The sequence below is a fragment of the Arctopsyche grandis genome, chromosome 12 (assembly GCF_051622035.1).
Source record: "Arctopsyche grandis isolate Sample6627 chromosome 12, ASM5162203v2, whole genome shotgun sequence".
In the NCBI taxonomy this organism is placed as follows: domain Eukaryota; kingdom Metazoa; phylum Arthropoda; class Insecta; order Trichoptera; family Hydropsychidae; genus Arctopsyche; species Arctopsyche grandis.
In genome coordinates this window covers 597,029-615,088 of record NC_135366.1, presented here as the reverse complement: position 1 = coordinate 615,088, position 18,060 = coordinate 597,029, and the positions used below count along the sequence as shown (strand labels likewise).

The following is an 18,060-nucleotide window of genomic DNA, read 5'->3' as shown; positions in this document are numbered from 1 at the left end:
AAAGAATACTGTTCGGAATTGTACAGTGGTAGTTCGTCGACCTCAATTGTTTCCCTAATTGATGATGTCAGGGAGCCTGACATCTTGACATCTGAAGTTGTAAATGCCATAAAGAAACTGAAATGTAAAAAGTCTCCTGGCAGCGATGGTATACAAGCTGAACTTCTGAAAGAGCTTGGTGAAACTGCGATAAAGGCGCTATGTAATATGTGCAACAAGATCTGGGTAAACGGAGTATGGCCGAAAGATTGGGTCAATTCAATATTCATTCCCTTACACAAGAAAGGATCTACAAAAAAATGCGAGAATTACAGGACCTTAGCCTTAATATCGCACTCTAGTAAAGTATTGCTGTATATAATTAAAGATCGTTTGAGCAGTTACCTTGGATGGCAAATACCGAACGAACAAGCAGGGTTTGTAAAAGGCAAAGGGACGAGGGAACAAATACTGAATATACGTCAACTCATTGAAAAATGTCGGGAGTTTCAAACTCCAGCCGTTCTTTGTTTTATAGACTATAAAAAAGCTTTTGACTTTGTGAACTGGGACTATCTGTGGAAAGTTCTACTGGACATGGGAGTCCCCATGCATCTTGTAAAGATAATACATAACTTGTATAATGATAACAATGCAGTAGTTCGAATCAATTCGCTAAATTCGACAATTTTTCGAGTACAACGTGGAGTAAGGCAAGGGTGTATATTATCTCCAGACCTATTTAATATATATGGAGAGTATATAATGCGTAGAGCACTGGATGGTTGGAAGGGTGGAGTGTCCATTGGTGGAAAAAAACTATCCAATCTTCGGTATGCGGATGACACAACGCTCATAGCTAATAATCATGAAGAAATGGCCGAACTGATCCGTCGTGTTGAGACAGAGAGTAATGTGCTTGGCCTCCAGATAAACCGCCCCAAAACAAAAATTATGATAATTGACCGTCACCAACAGCTGCAAAACAACAACTCAGCTTTAAACGGTATAGATGTGGTTGATAATTTTGTCTATCTGGGGTCACTCATATCTAACAACGGCGGCAGCGAATTGGAAATACGGCGCCGGATTACATTAGCAAAATCGGCAATGTCACAACTAACGAAGATTTGGAAGAATAGAGCCATTACAACTGCTGTCAAAATCCGTCTCGTGAAGAGTCTCGTTTTTTCTGTCTGCCTTTATGGTGTCGAGACGTGGACCATGAAGGCGGCGGATAGACGGAGAATCGATGCCTTCGAGATGTGGTCCTGGAGACGGCTACTGCGCGTGCCTTGGACCGACAAACGCACGAATGTGTCTATTCTTGAAGAATTGAAAATCAAGGATAGATTGTCAACAATATGCCTGAAACGTATATTGCAGTTCTTCGGCCACATTGCACGAAGAGGTGAGGAGAGCCTGGAGCGGTTGGTTGTGGTTGGTAGCGTCGAAGGCAGAAGAGCCAGAGGCAGATCCCCCGCACGCTGGACTGACCAAGTATCTGCAGCGACGGGCGCTTCCACGGTAGCAAGTCTTCGCCTGGCCGAATTTAGAACTGAATGGAGGCAGCTGGTTGACCGCACATCATAGTCACGATCCTCAGTGATGAGGGAACCGACAGCAATATAATGAAATGATGATATGTAATATTAGCTTGCAAAGCTGGGCATTTCTGGGCTTAGCTCGGTTCATAAGGACCTTTCATTTTTATGAAAATTGAGAAAAAACTTTCAAATGGCTCTGATCGCTTCCATAATATGTACATATCTCCGGTACTGAAATTTTAATGTCTTCATCATTTACAGCCATTCACCATCCGCTGCTGGACGAAGGCCTCTCCAATACGCTTCCATTCTCATATCTCACCCGACACATTTTCCTAATTTCGTCTGCCTATCTTCCTCGCTGTCTTTCTTTTACCCTTTTGCATTCTCTCAGGTACCATTCCACTACTTCTTTTGCCCACCTTTCGTCCATTCTTCTAGCCACATGGTCCGCCCATTGCCATTTCAATCTCTACTCTGTAGGAATCCTGATTCACCCCAATCGAAAATCAAACAAATATTAATATATTTAAAAAACTGTGTTTCGTTAGGCCGGGACATGGTCAACATCCAAAACCCCGTCCACATTGGTGACCCCAACTTTAAACATCGCAACCTTCACAGCAGTCAACAGCGCAGCCTTCACAGCATTCAACAGCGCAGGTTTCACAGCATACAACAGCGCAGGTTTCACAGAATTCAACAGCGCGGCCTTCACAACAGTCAACAGCGCAGTCTTCGCAGCAGTCAACAGCGCAGCCTTCACAGCAGTCAACAGCGCAGTCTTCACAGCAGTCAACAGCGCAGCATTCACAGCATTCAACAGCGCGGCCTTCACAGCAGTCAACAGCGCAGTCTTCACAGCAGTGAACAGCGCAGGCTTCACAGCAGTCAACAACGCAGTCTTCACAGCAGTCAACAGCGCAGGTTTCACAGCATTCAACAGCGCGGCCTTCACAGCAGTCAACAGCGCAGTTTTCACAGCAGTGAACAGCGCAGGCTTCACAGCAGTCAACAACGCAGTCTTCACAGCAGTCAACAGCGCAGGTTTCACAGCATTCAACAGCGCGGCCTTCACAGCAGTCAACAGCGCAGTCTTCACAGCAGTGAACAGCGCAGGCTTCACAGCAGTCAACAACGCAGTCTTCACAGCAGTCAACAGCGCAGGTTTTACAGCATTCAACAGCGCGGCCTTCACAGCAGTCAACAGCGCAGTCTTCACAGCAGTCAACAGCGCAGCCTTCACAGCAGTCAGAAGCGCAGTCTTCACAGCAGTCAACAGCGCAGCCTTCACAGCAATCAACAAAGCAGCCTATACAGCAGTCAACAGTGCAGCCTTCAACGTAGACTTCAACGTCCCCATAACTGGTGACCACGTCAAAAAACTCCGCAGCTTTCACCCACATCATGACGTAACCCGGAGACAACAACCAAACGGATCCAATGCTGTTAATCCACTAGCACCGCTCATTACGCCTACGATGAGTCATCATCACGGTGAACCCACGCAGGACTGCACTCAACTGCCACAACCAGCGAAGACCAGCACTCAACGCACTTCGCTAACCAACAGTCTTCATACAAATCCCGCTGTCGAGACAACTAGCTGTAGCACAACCAGCGAAAAACAGCGCTCAACGTATTTTGCTAACCAACGTTCTTTACACAAGACCCGCTGTCGAGACAACTAGCTCCAGCATAACCAACGGAACAACCACCCTGTCGAGACAACTTGCTCCAGCACAACCACGCCATCGAGTCAACCGACTCCGACACAACCAGGCTTCACGCAACACAAAATGCTACCGACTCAACCGCAGCCTGCAGAACTAACACCGTCCAAACCACCACAAACCTTCGCTATCAACGCAGCTACATAAGCAACTTGGTAAAGAAGAACACTTGGACCGACATGAATCAATAGACCCGCTGCCGAGATAACTAGCTCTAGCACAACCGGCGAAAACCAGCACTTCAACACACTTCGCCAACAGCCTTCGCCTTTAACACAACGCAACCACGCTGTCGAAACAACTAGCTCCAGCACAACCGGAGAAACAACCACGCCATCGAGTCAACCGACTCTAACACATCAAGATTCCTACAAAATCACACACAACGTTAACGCTCACAGGAGAGCCATGTAGGAATCCCGATTCACCTCAATCGAAAATCAAACAAATATTAATATATAAAAACAATTGTGTCTCGTTAGGCCGGGATACGGTCAACATTCAAAACTACAACTCTATCCACTATGTCCATTACCCTCGTCAAACTTCTCACCCACGTATTCCGCTTCCTGTCTTTCCTCGTTATACCAAACATACAGGGTTCCATACTCCTTTGAGCGCATTTGTGCATTGATTGATCTTTTCCTTCGTCAATCTTTCTGTCAGGCGACGACTCACTGATGCTACATTTCTTTTAAGAAGCTCCTAAATGGTTTCCTCGATTGTCCCGATTTACTGAGTAAGGTTGGTTTCAGGACCCCAGTTAGGTATTCTAGACACGTTGCACTCTTTTCACTTAATCCTTTCAAAACCAATTCCCTAAAATATTCTTATCTACAGCGTGTTTATCGTTTGTTTAACGGGGAGCTGAATGACGTTGATCTATTCGGTATTTCCTTGCATCAATTCAGGACTGCCATCAGGATAGTCTTGATTGATTGATCCATTTTCTATTTCTATTATATAGTCTTTATCCAATATTACATATATCAATTTATGTTTAGTTATGTACTGTTCTATTTAGTCATGTTTTAGTTTTTATTCTTTTCTTTTTCATTTGTCTTTCTCTATGTACCTTTTTCATTTGTTTGTCTATTGTTTCATTCATTCTTTTATTCTTTTTCGTTTGTTTGTCTTCATGTAATTTGTAAAAATCTATGATTGTACTCGGATGTTATTTTATTTTTACATACCTCTTATACGTTTCACATGGTTTTCGTTTATGTTACATTTCCACATCTGTTGATTTTTCAATAAATAAATCAATACATCGCTAGCCTTAAAACGAAAATGATCTATTGATCATATGAAAATTATATAATGTCCCTTCAGATAATAATCTGAAGGGACAGATAATAATCTGAAATTCAGATAATTATCTTGGTTAACTGAACTATGCTGTTGTGTAATTTCAGTAAGCGAATGGAAATCAGTTGTTATGAAGATTAAAAATGACCCGACGATAAAGACTTTACAAAAGGACATGCAAGACCCCAAAAAGTGGTTGAGGAAAACGGTGGCGTGGAGCAAAGTCGATGTTGAAAATTGTATATTGCAAACTGCAATGTTGAATCGTTTGGCTAACATTTTCCTGAAATTGAATCAAAAGGACCATATACCCTCGGGCCGGGCCTGATCATTACTTAACTAATTTTTTGTTTTAAAATTTAAGGGGGAGGAACACATTAATTTATATTCAACAATGAATTGAAGAATTTTAAGACAGTTCTTTTTTCGAATATGATCAGTTAAGATATTTAATTTCGTGAAGCAAATCCATCCCTGATATATATGAATATTATCCATACATATGTTTTAGCAGTATTTTATATAAAATATAATTCCAAATTACCGACGAAAGTTTGCTCTTTTACAAGTTTTATTTGTGAGTCGTTGATATTAGACGGTCAACTTACTGCGTTCCTCGTAAATTTAATATTTTACAATCAGTATTGTTACTTCGAGTGGAAAAATTAAGTTGAATATAGAATGTTTGTAGGTCCAAAGAAAGTCAAATTATTTTATTTTTTCAATTAAAAAAAGAAAAATGGGGGCACCTCGCAGCGTCCCTTGACTATGCCTGTTGCACTTTTGAGCCGGCCCTGATGATGATCTTGATGATGAATATGCTTGTAAAAAAATTTTACACACGTTTGAAATCAGATAAAGTAAAAATGCATTGTTGATTAAAGTTTTTATAAGCCTCTTATCAGCTTGCTTTCGATTTTTTCGTCTGACGAAATTTGGGTTCTTATCCACACTCTTCCGATTGTTTTAAAACTTTGCCATTTTGCTCGGTTTGGTCATTTCATAAAATGCTTAAAAAAACAAAAATAATTTGAATAATATATGTACATATAATTTTATAAAATTAAAATTTTTAACATGGTTAAGTTGATAATTATTAATTTAAAAATGTGCTGAAGCCGAAATTTTTATAGAATGTGCTACTATTAAATTTATTCGATTATTTTAACCAAAATAGGTGAGCGCTCTTCACCAGAGGTTCTCAAGTGTGATCACTAGACGATTTTATTGTGGCCACCAACCACATACATACTAAATGGCTTTTAAATCGCATTTTTTGAATTTAAATAATATCTATAATTGTACATCCCGTCTGCAACTGCCTTAAAAAATTAACAAAAATGACTAAGTGGAATATTTCTATAAGAACGGTGATGCCACTATGTATGTGATTATATTAACATTTCACGTGAGAACCACTGATCTATACATTCAATTTACCAATAATTTTCATTAATAAAAATATAGATAAATTAAAAAGAGATTCGTAACCACGGTTGATTAATAAATAATTTAATATTCGTATTTAAAACAATCGATAGATGCTTGCACATTGAAAATTAACAATAATCCCAAATGAACATATTCTGCAATATATTGAGACTTTGAGTCTGTTTATCGTTCGATGAGCTCAACTCCGTAGTCACATATTTCGCAGCATTCAACAGCTTTGAGCAAGTCTCGCTCTGCGGCTCCGTCCTCTGAATAACCTCCTGCAGCAACTTGGCGGCAATCTCCCAGTAAAAGCACAGCGGATTCAAGACATCGGCCAGGTCTTCGGAGGTGATCGAGCAAGCTAGATGGGACAGCGTCACACACAACTAAAACACAAACAACATACATACATACAATACATGCCTGTTATAAAATGAATCAAATGTATGCGTAAATATACTTGATCTATTAAATTATTTTTGTGCTTGTATTCGGTGAAATCTTCAGTGTGGTAAACGCTGTTCAGAGCCTTCAGTATCGAAGTCCATACGGCGATATAGCTGTCGCCGTAATATCGTCGGTTCATCGGAGAACATAAAGCTGATGCAGCGTGGATGCACACTTTCAGGTTGCGGCACGTTCCGAGCAGCTCGCACAGGGATTCCAAGACGCTCTCCTGAAAGTATATGATATTACGCATAAGGGTCAAAAACAGGCTGATAATTAAAATACACCTTTGTTAACGTACCTGCCACTTTCCCAAGTTGTTGTAGAGGGTGATGTTTTTGAGGATTTTTCCCAAAGCGTGGCAAGCGTTCCAACGTACTTTCATGTTGTTTCCGCGCACGGCACACTGCTCCAGTCGTTTCACAGCCGAGAGAGCCAAGCTCGGCAGGTTGCGGCTACTCTTCAGATGCGAATCACTTATCAGGACGACCATGTTGCCGATGGCTCGCATCGCATTCATCTTCACCTGTTTCAACAATGTTTGTAAATCTCTAGCGGGGGACAATTAATAATATCAGATGGCCGTAGTACGCGTCGAACATGATACAAAAGAGAGCGTAAGAATATTGAAGGGAGTTTGTCAAGGATGTGTGCTCTCACCGCTACTGTTTAATTTATATTCCGAAAATATTATTGCTGAAGCCTTGGAAGACATGGATTCCGGAATTACAATAAACAGCACAGTCATCAATAACATTCGGTACGCGGATGGTACTGTACTACTGACCACTAACTTCAACGACTTGCAGGCAACACTGGACGCAGTTGTTGTGCATAGCTCTAGAGCCGGGTTGACACTGAATATAAAAAAAACAACCAAATGGATGATATTCAGCAAGTCGACGCATAATTTATTTATTTATTTATTTATTTTAAACAGACCATTGTGGCATAACAGGAATTCCTAAAGCGCCACAATGGTCAAAAAATATAACACAAAAAAGAAAAAAAAACAAAATAACAATTAACATAAACATAAATACATCCATACATACATAAAAAATAGCATTTATAATAACAGATAAAGTAAAAATATCAAATAAAATATAGCATAAGGAATGCCTTGCACCTACAGCCAGTTTCAATAAATATGTAAGAAACAACTACAAATACAAAACATCCCTGTAAGGCCCAAATGGAAGAGAGTTAATCAAAATTTCACTCATAAATCACAATCAATCATGAAAACAATGATGAGCGCAGACTACCAGATAAATGGGTTAGAGTAATTTCCGACAATTTACGCTCACTAAGGTGGAAAATATCACATTCAGTCTCGGCAGCAACGATTTCATTAAGAAGTCGGATAGCTCTTGGAATAGGAGCCATTCGAAAAAGGACTGTGCGGGCAGGAGGTACAGCCAGCAAATGATGATGTTTACCACGCACATAGTGAATAGGGACATAAAGCCCCAACTGCTCCAGCAACAACGGGCATGACGTATTACCACGTAAGAGCAGGAGAACGAAACGAATTAATGATAAGTTTCTCCGAAGTTCAAGGGAATTATACCCAAGCATGCCCAAAAGGAAAGGAGTGGGGTAGAGATATGGGTAATACCCATATTCTTTTCTATATAGGAAACGAAGAAATGCTTTTTGCACTTTCTCAATCATCAGAGAGTAATTTGCTTCATGCGGATTCCACACAATCGCATTATACTCTAGCTTACTTCTCACAAGCGAATTGAAAAGCAAGCGAGAAGACAAAGGATTGGAGAATAATCTTGCATATCTCAAAACAAATCCAAGTCGACGAAAGGAAACGTCAGCGACTTTTTTGATATGGTTGTGAAAGGTGAGCTGAGGATCAAAAGTGATACCCAAATCGACAATAGATTCCACACGCTTCAACAAGACGGATCTAATGGAATATCCGTGACAATAGAGTGAATGTGCACGTCCATAGCTCATAATTGCACATTTGTTTAAATTAAGTTCAAGGCCTAAACTAGAACTGAACTCCAAGACAGCGTTAATATCAGCTTGAAGGAGAGAGGCTTGCCTCTCATCCTTGACAGCAAAAAATAATTTAACGTCGTCAGCAAACAAGAGACATGATGCATTACATAAAACTCTAGGGAGGTTATTAATAAGAATTGTAAATAGTAATGGGCCTAAAGTGGACCCCTGAGTAACACCAGATCGAGTAAAAAATGAAGGAGATTCATAAAGACCATATCTAACAAATTGCTTCCTATCACTAAGATAAGAAGCAAAGAGTTTAAGAAGACGCGTTGAAAAACCCACTTCAGCTAACCTGATCAAAAGAGCGTCATTATTGACTTGATCAAAGGCTTTACGAAAGTCAAAGTAGGCTACATCAACTTGCTGACCAACGTCAACTTTAGACATGATCAAATGTGTGAAGCAGGCGAGATTAGTGGTAGTGGAACGACAGGGTGTAAAACCATGTTGCTCATCACACAATAATCTTTTAAACTGCGCAAGAATCAAACGGTGAAGGATGATGTCAAAAATTTTGGGAAAAATAATACGGTCATCTATCATATACAAAGTGGAAAAAGTAGATAGTTCAAGATATCTTGGGTGCTATCTGGGTGAAACGTCTGAAAGTAAACAGGAAATTCGTCTTAGAGTGGAGCGAGCAAGAGCTGCATTCTTAAAATTGAAAAATGTCCTAACCACACGTGATCTCAGAATAGCACTCAGACTTAGACTTCCACGATGCTACGTTTTCAGCATCCTTCTATATGGGACAGAAGCATGGACCCTGACAGATGCCACGTGCAAAAACCTACAGACCTTTGAGTTGTGGACATACAGAAGGATGCTGAGATACTCATGAATGGCGCGTCGTACCAATGCCGAGATGCTAGCCCTGATGGGAAAGCATGTCTAAAAAATGCTTAAAAGTGTTAAAAGGCGCAAATTGGAGTCGCGGGGAAGTTGGGACCTAAGCTTCTGGCCATGTGCTCCTGATATTGAACGCCAGAGTTGGAACGGGTGGCGTCATATTCACACATTACACACATTCATTCATCATTTTGACTTTTTTACTATTAATACGCGCGCGCGCCTATAAATTACCTTACATTATATTTATATATAACATATAATTTTATTTTAATTCGTGTATCCAATTCCTTTCCGAAGCCACCCGTTGAAATCAAAAACACTAGTTAGTAAATACATACAACCTTCAATGAGTTAATTTTGTAAACCATCACCTTATCATTCTCATTCGAAGCCGTAATGCTCGCTTCCAACAGCTTGCAAAACATATGATCGTCGATCGATTCAATCTCCGGATTATCCCTGAAATTCATAAATGCATCATCATCAATCGTTCATATTTTATATCAAACCATAATGCATTTCAAACTGACATGTTCAACAGAAGAGCATCGGTGATGTTTGCGAGAGCCCACGTCGCTTTGATTCGAACGGCCAACGTAGGTTCTGCTGATATCCTCAAAACAGTCTCAACGCAGTCACTAACAAGCGACGGATCCTCAAAACGCACAATCGATTAGAATATCAGAATCAAATACAAGTAACATGCAAGAAATGATGTATACCTCTCGCCATTGTTGATAAATGATGCAAACGGCTAAGGCTCTCACTGCCGCAGCTCGGATCAGAGCTTCACTGTCTCCGCTGCATCCTAACAGCAGCGTAGTGGTGAGAATCTTCAGCCTGTCTTCCAACTGTACGAACATTTTTTCACCAATTGCTCCCAAAGAGTCACAGGCTGCGGCACGAGCCGGACTATGAAACTCGCTTTGCAACAGTTTAGTAAGTGAGCCGCATAATAAACTATTCCAAAATTTGACGTATGTGTCAAACGTAGACTCAATGCATAAGAATTCTGAAATTTATTTAATGTTATAAAATTAAATTGTATTTTCCCGAAACTCGACAATAGGCTATAAAGTTCAGGGATTCTGGTTTCTGATTTTATATACCGGACTTTTGCATTGCATCTCCGATGGCTCCGACGCATTTAGCTGCATGCAAGCATATCTCCGTGGAGTTGTCTTCGAGGGCTGATGACAGCACTCGTGTTAAGATATGCACAAATGGAACGAGCAGCGTATCGAAATACTGCAAAGCCATCGCTGATAGAACCTGGAGGGACTCCAGACGAGTCGGCACGGTTGCTTTATTGATTTCCTGAAAATAAAACCGTCACAATTTTAGCATCATTGTAATAATAGCTGATTTAATATTAATCTGAAACTTATATGTATGTAGATATAAAATTTCAGTTTTAGAGAAATTCTCAAAAGTCAAGAGTAAAAAAAATGATCTTACTGATGAAAAAAAATATTAAAAAAATAACATTTTCTAAAATCTCTCATTATGACATGTGTGTATAATTTTCAGCTCGATCCATCCAGGGGTTTTGAGATAAAAAAATCCAAAAATATATACAAAAGAGATCTATAAAGTCCACTTCCGATCGATTTAAAAATTTAAAACCGACAGTTACATAGTATTGTAACGTGGGAACATGAGAAAGAGTATCCACTGTCTAAGTACATTTGTGGATGAACAATAGAGACTCCGGATTAGGCTAAAGTGCCCGAACAAAGGATACGCTGGAGTTCACACAGACCTAGGCGAGTGCGTGCGTAAATAATATACAATTACGTGCCTAAATAATAGACATATTAACGGATCGGAGAAGCTGTGCTGGGCAACTTGTCCTTTATAAGGAGGTACACGGTAGATCAGATTATTCTGGGATAAACGGTGGTTTCGTGTAGACCTCCCGAATCGTAGAATAAATGCTGTGAAGCGACTTTGACCTTTCATTTAGATCCTGATCCCGCCCCTCCGCAGCAGTATTTTATTAACCAATATAAAGTTTCAGTATAATAAGATTAATAGTGTTTGAATTGACTCCAAAATACACAGACACAAATTATTTAAAAAACCACGAAACGTGATCGGTGACCGATACCGAGTACAAATCAGTTGAATTTTCACAAAACTTCATCTATTGTTATTAAAAAAACATTTTATTCAAACCTCAATTTTATCAGAGGTCCATCCGAGATTTTTCAAACAAATCTTCAATAACCAATTCATTTTATCAACACCTATGCGACATTTAAAATCATCCCTTGGAACTACACTCGACTCTTCATCATCAGTTGAGTGTGTATCTTCATCAGATACTTCGTCGGATACTTTAAGTTTCGAAACGGAGACTGGAAAATCTTCGACTCCTTCCTTCAGACAGTCAAGTACTGGTTCCAATGGAGGGTTCACGCTTATGATACAACCCATAACGATGAGAGAGGCGACTTGAACAGTCCAATCTATCAACATTCATCCATTATTACAAACTCAAAATGATACCGGTAAGTTTTCTATAGTATATAGTACATATGGATGTTCACCGTTGTGCTCAAGAAGTTGCCGTACGTTTGTGACGATCGGCATCAGAATAGCGCCGCCAAGTTTGTGATACGGAGAAGCTTGGATGCACGCTGCGGTGCATTTTAAAACGGTCACTAGTACGGGAATGCATTTCTCTTTTGCAAGCTGCGTCGATAGGAGTCGGTGTAGGTTTTCCAAGCTGATTCCGAGCGCTACAGAGAACGGTGTGAAGGATAATGTCAAGTGCTTACTGGAAAATCAAATTCAAAACATGGTAGGTAGGCAATTGTACTGCTTATTTCATTTATATCAAAGTGCCATGACATGTTGCAATACAAATTGAAACCATTATCAGACAATGGTGAAAATAATGGGTAGGCGGAGGAACCGTTTCAACAATCAAATCTTTGATTGTTGAATTTGAAGTACATATTTGAGGAATATAAGAAGGTCACAAAACAAAATTCGATAAATAAACATACATACACGTTCACACATACCGGTTATGAGAACATTTTCGCAAATTGAGGGCAAATGTAGAGAAACTTAAACAAGACGAAAGTTCTACTTCCTGTTGTCGGATTTTGTTCAAAAATTTTTTATCACTTAAAATTACTATAAATATTATACGCATTAAATATCAAGAAAATTAAAATAATTTAAAAGGTCAAAATAAAATAATGAAATATTGTTTTAAAAAAAATTACTAATTCCGGTTTATGAATTTTGTGTCCGGTTTATGAACCAAAACCGTATCAGCTCTAAGTGAGTACATAAAGAATACAAATATAAATTTTCAGCTTTATACGCTCAGTGGTGTGGAAAGAATAGTGGCCACAACATTTTTTACCTTTCTAAGAGGAAAAAATCCCACTTCCGGTTTATTAAATTTAGTGAATTTTTTTTTATTTTGATCACATTGATACAATAATTATACTTGAATATTTTCGTGAAGAGCACACATGTTTAAGGGGTCGAAAAAAATAGTGGAAGTAAAATCGAACAAGAATAAACTGCCACTTCCGGTTGACGGATGCTTACTAAATTTTATACATGACTTGGTATTAAGCTTTAACTTGTAGATATGAAATTTCAGTTCAATAAATCAAAAGGTTTCTGAGAAAAACATAAAAAACCTCAATTCTTTAGAGCAAAAGTATTACTTCCGGTTGAGGTAAAAATATTCAAAAAATCTTAGGGTATACTATTTATAATTTCTATTACAAGTAAAAAAAAGTCTGATTCGGTTAGCAGTTTGGGAGATAATTGAATTCAAAAACTTAAAAAAAAGAGGACACCTATGTATAAGGGGAGGTACCATTTCCGGTCAACTTAATTTGAAAAAATTTACGTCATATCGATAAGAATTTCAGTAACCGATACTAAGTTTCAATTTGATAGGACGAACAGTGTTAAAAAAATACACGGACACATTTTTTCTAGACCATGAAAACGTGATCAGTGATCGATTCCGAGTTCGAAACAGTCAAAGTCTCGAGTTCGGATTTTCGCATGATCACAAAACTTCATCTATTGTTACTACGTACATAGATGTGGTAGAGAATCCTGACAGACGTCGCTGTCCAGGACCACGGTTGGGATGTGGCGGTTGAGGTGAAGATCAAACACGTGCGTTTTCAGTCATGTAGGTTTAGGAGGTTTAGCGACCAACCGCGCGGAGCACATGTCCAACTGTGACTAACCGTTATATCTCTGCCGATGCGGTGCAAACGATCGACAAGCGCCAGACAGACTGAACCACAGATTAACGACTCGTGTACCTTATACGTGCGCACTGCTCGCACTTACACTAAGCGAAATATACCCGAAATATACCGAGGTAGGTATGTCCCGACATACCTACCCTGTATACGTTCTGTGCTTCTGATACTTCCGAATTTTGCCTTATTAAACTCGCCAGAAAGATCCAACTCAATTTTAATAATTGTATCTGTGCACATCGAAAGGTTACTCGTCGTCTGATGTGCAATCTATCATTCGTGAAGTCGAGAATTGCGTTTAAAGCAGCCATCCGGTTCAGTCTGTCTGGCGCTTGTCGATCGTTTGCACCAAACCCATCTCTGCCCCTTTCCATCCCCTTCTCACAATCAATCGTAAAATACTCTTCCTCAGCCATAGCCCATACATCAGCCTTTCGTTCAATTCCAACCCTACGTAGATAAAGTAAAAATGGGCACACTCTTGTTAAATTTACCTAGTATCAGCTTGTAGTAAATAAGCCCGCGATGCACTCAGCAAAGACAGAAGAACTGTGAATGCGGCAGACCGTCCAGCAACGGTCGGTTCCCACAACATGGCCAAAGCCAGTCCGCCGATATCGCAAGCGTCGGTCGTCTTACCATCGGGAAGCAAAGCCCACCAATATCCGAATATAACATGCTTTTCCGTAGTCTATACAAAAACGAAATAAATATCAACAACATGTCATTTTCAAAGCATGCTCAAAATCGATACACACTTTTATTATTATCGACAGGAGATTCAACGCGGCCAATCTTATCTTGGCCTGAAGCGAAGCTAGATTTTTCCCTTTAGCGTTGTCCGAATCGGACACATCCGAGTCACTAGTCATCGCAGTGCTATTACCGATGGCTAACTTCGTCGAATCTATACAAATATTCGCGGCAGTATATCCTGCGATACGATCATCGATCGGTGTATTGTCTATAGATTCTTCGCTCCGATTCGAAACTGGTTTAATGTTACGATGCCTTCGTAACTTCATACGCTGATAAATAAATAGAAATTTAGTATTTATATACATATATATATATATATATATATATTCAATTCTTGCATATTTTAAATGAATTAATGGAAACTATATGTATAACCTTCCCACCCTTTTTAGGTAAAGTCGTATTCATTTCGGCAACGGTTTGTTGCGACGGAGTGACTCTTTTTGGAGATTCCAATTTATTATCCTTAAGCGAATACAACATCCAGTATCGGCAAGCGCCGATAGTTTCACCGAGATTCCTATCAACGTCGTTGTTGTTCGAATATATTTGTATCAATATTTTACAAACGCAGATGATAATCTAAAAAAATAATTGAAATTTATCATAACATTAAAAAGAGTTTAGAAAATTGTATTAATACGATGCTACCTCGCAATATGTCGCTTCGTCTTCATGTCCATGCCTCTTTTTATATAAATAACATAAGACAGATTTAGCGGTCTGATTCAAATGATCATCAGATAACGACATGTTTTTTTCCTTAGTTTGAAAGTTTTCATGGCAATATGTTAAATTTTGCAGACACTTTAGTGCGACGAGTTTTATGGCGTCAAAGTTCAATTCACTGTTTATTATATTCAAGAGTAAACCTTGCTTGCCGACGAGCTCGTCGCAGCACTGCAACAATACAACGAATCACTTATCATAGAGCAAATTGTGCAATTTTAAGTATGCTGGAATACTCACTTGCACCTGATCGCATTTGTTCTTTAGTACGTTTTGCAATGCGTGTAATAATTCGAGAGTTCCTATGCCGTTGTTTCGCCGTAAGGCTTGTATGATCCATTGGAGAATTTCTACATTCTCTGTATTTGACGGTTTGTTCGATTTTAAGTAAAGGCATATCTGCTTGCATATTTTTGCTGTTGATGGTAGGTCTAACGGGAATGTTGATTGGAGTAGGTAATTTGAAATGGAAGCATTCTGAAAATAACAAATTAAGCATCGAGGCTTGAGTTACATGTGGGAGTGATCCATGGATGTTTAATTAATTATTGGTATAGAATTTTGAGGTTATGTTAGAAAAATAACAAAAACCATTATTTGCTCAAAATTAAATACGTAGATTTGTCTTTTCAATATTTTATTAATAATAGGTATACAAAATTAAATAAAAATAATGAATAATAACATTATTGAACCTGTAATTGACTGTCAAAGTTTAAGCGATCTGCACACATGACGATGACAGTGACAGTACGCCCATACAAAACTTTTACGAATAAAACAAACCTTTTTTCGAGCATTATTTATTTATTATTTTTATATCGAGACCATTGCGGAATCGACAGATAAAGTAGGCCCGATCGTAGGACTATGAGTTTAGAAAATTAAGTTCCATTTTCCAAATTCAATTTTAATCATATTTTGCTCAATGACGTTTGTTGATCAAAGGTTATTATGTTTGATTGGTTTATATCGTTATTATGTTTATGTATTACCGGACTTTTTCAATTCCCGGGACACGGGACGGAGCCTGGGATCGTTCCCGGGATTCCCAGGATCCCGGGACACATGTAAAAAAACTTTTTTTTTCTATATACATGTAAAAAATATTTATTTATTTACAAAATATAAAAAAAGTAAACAATACATAATATATCTATTAACTGGAAAAAAATGTAATTATAAAACTTATTTAAAGTTGAATCCGAAAGCCTATTTCTAGATTTGGTACAAAAATTTCCAGCAATGGAAAAAACTCTATCAGTTTCGGTCGAAGTTGGTTTTATTGTTAAAAGAGACGAAAACAATTTTTTTAAATTATCGGTTTTTTCTCCTGTCATCATGTATATTTTAATTTATTTTTTAAAGTCAAGGCTATTTTTATTTACGCTATTTTGTTTATTTGTCTTTGATAACTCCTTATTTAATTATTCATTCATCGTCAAACACACAATTGTTTCATCTTCATCCGAGTCTAAAAGAGTTTCTTCCATTTTGGAATTGTGAATACAAGAAGGATATACTCGCTTCATAATAGTTTCACCGTAGGATATACGGTGTTAATAACATTTAAAGAATGTTTTGTTCTTTGAGAATATTTTACTATTGAAAATATTTGGGAATTTTTGAGAATATTTTACGATTCTTTGTGTATTTGATTTATTATTTCCCTTCGTGTAGTCGTGAAAATGATGTATATTTTTTTAAATCCAATTTCCGGGATTGGAGATACGAATTCCCGGGACACGGGACAACAAAAATTCCGTGAATTCCCGGAAATCTCTGTCCCGGGTCGACCCGGGTCAGAAACCCTAGTTTATATATAGTTTTCATTCCAAAATTGACCCTTTTTCATTTCAAATTGAAAAAGGGTCAATTTTAAATGAAAACGGATCGATTTGGAATAAAAAACCTATCTGAACGTTTAGGCAGTTCTCTAAGGAATTTACCGTTACTTATAATTTTATAAATATAAATAAATAAATATATGGCAAATCAAATATCACCACCTAAGGTCAGAATACGGCTTGATATATCTTGTAACAAAGGGGATAGAAAAAGAAAGAGGAAGGAGAGAATAATAGATTTTGTGATGATGGGTTAAAAAATAAAAAAGCTTTGTGACGTCGTTTATGGACGACCTATTATATAAAAGTCAGTAATTTAACTTACGTCAGTAGAATATAAAGGAAAACAGTTATTTTGAATATGGACTAAATCGGGAAAATTTGGCATTCACTCATCTCCACACATTATTTTTAAATAGTTGTATTGTACAATTTAAATTTGTCAACATATTTTCTATTGTGTATTATATACATTTTTTATACATAATTGTGCTATAATTATGTGGTATACATATATTTATTTATTTATTAGAATTTTGCTTTAATGACATTACAGATGTACTCCAGGCCGTCACTATGGCTAAGATACATATACATATACAAACATATATGCAGGGCTTTTTTTCCCATGTAACGCGGTGGAACGGCGTTCCGGCACCTTTTTTCTCGGAAATTTTAATGCTTCAAACGAATATTATATATATAATAAAATTTGAATATAATTCTTTCTAATAAAAACTTGACAAGAAGTGAGTTCCGGCACCTTTTTTTCAGAAAAAAGCCCTGCATATACATATGTATGTACATATGCAAGGAAACAGTGCGCTCTATTCCATTGACTTGAAATTTCTCGATTGTCGAATTTTTCGATGTATCTAGCTGTCAAGTTTTTATATATGTATGTATGTATGTACATATTCAAAAATGTGTAAACGGTAAACGGATTATTCCGCAAAAAGCAATCTCGCGCAAGCCACCAAAATCTCGATCACGAAACATCTGGCACCTCAGTTCTCGTTAGTACAATATTTCGCTTTAGAGCTTTCGATTGATGGAGTTTTTGGGTGCCAGATGTTCCGTGATCGAGATTTTAGTAACTTGCGTGAGATCGCTTTTTGCGGAATAATCACCGAACCGTTAGGTA

At 38.2% G+C, this 18,060-nt stretch overlaps 2 protein-coding genes across 3 annotated transcripts; one reads left to right on the top strand and one right to left on the bottom strand.

The window, feature by feature from the left end:
• The first annotated feature begins 2,078 nt into the window (after positions 1-2,078).
• LOC143919835 (uncharacterized) lies at positions 2,079-4,424 on the top strand. 2 transcript variants are annotated; one of them, XM_077442381.1, is made up of 2 exons: positions 2,079-2,573; positions 2,694-4,418. In XM_077442381.1, exons 1-2 carry the CDS (start codon positions 2,086-2,088, stop codon positions 2,896-2,898), a joined length of 693 nt encoding a protein of 230 aa, XP_077298507.1. In that variant the 5' UTR covers positions 2,079-2,085; the 3' UTR covers positions 2,899-4,418. The 2 variants fall into 2 exon arrangements, with proteins under 2 accessions (XP_077298507.1, XP_077298506.1); XM_077442380.1 differs by having other exon boundaries at positions 2,084-2,512; positions 2,754-4,424.
• Positions 4,425-4,994: 570 nt separating this feature from the next.
• Positions 4,995-15,840, bottom strand: LOC143919830 (HEAT repeat-containing protein 6). The gene is made up of 15 exons (XM_077442373.1): positions 15,765-15,840; positions 15,310-15,546; positions 14,992-15,240; positions 14,716-14,922; positions 14,340-14,609; positions 14,076-14,272; positions 11,881-12,110; positions 11,507-11,799; positions 10,438-10,645; positions 10,051-10,340; positions 9,859-9,983; positions 9,700-9,787; positions 6,750-6,974; positions 6,462-6,677; positions 4,995-6,387 (listed from the first exon to the last, which is right to left on the bottom strand). Exons 1-15 carry the CDS (start codon positions 15,801-15,803, stop codon positions 6,127-6,129), a joined length of 3,135 nt encoding a protein of 1,044 aa, XP_077298499.1. The 5' UTR covers positions 15,804-15,840; the 3' UTR covers positions 4,995-6,126.
• Positions 15,841-18,060: the final 2,220 nt, after the last annotated feature.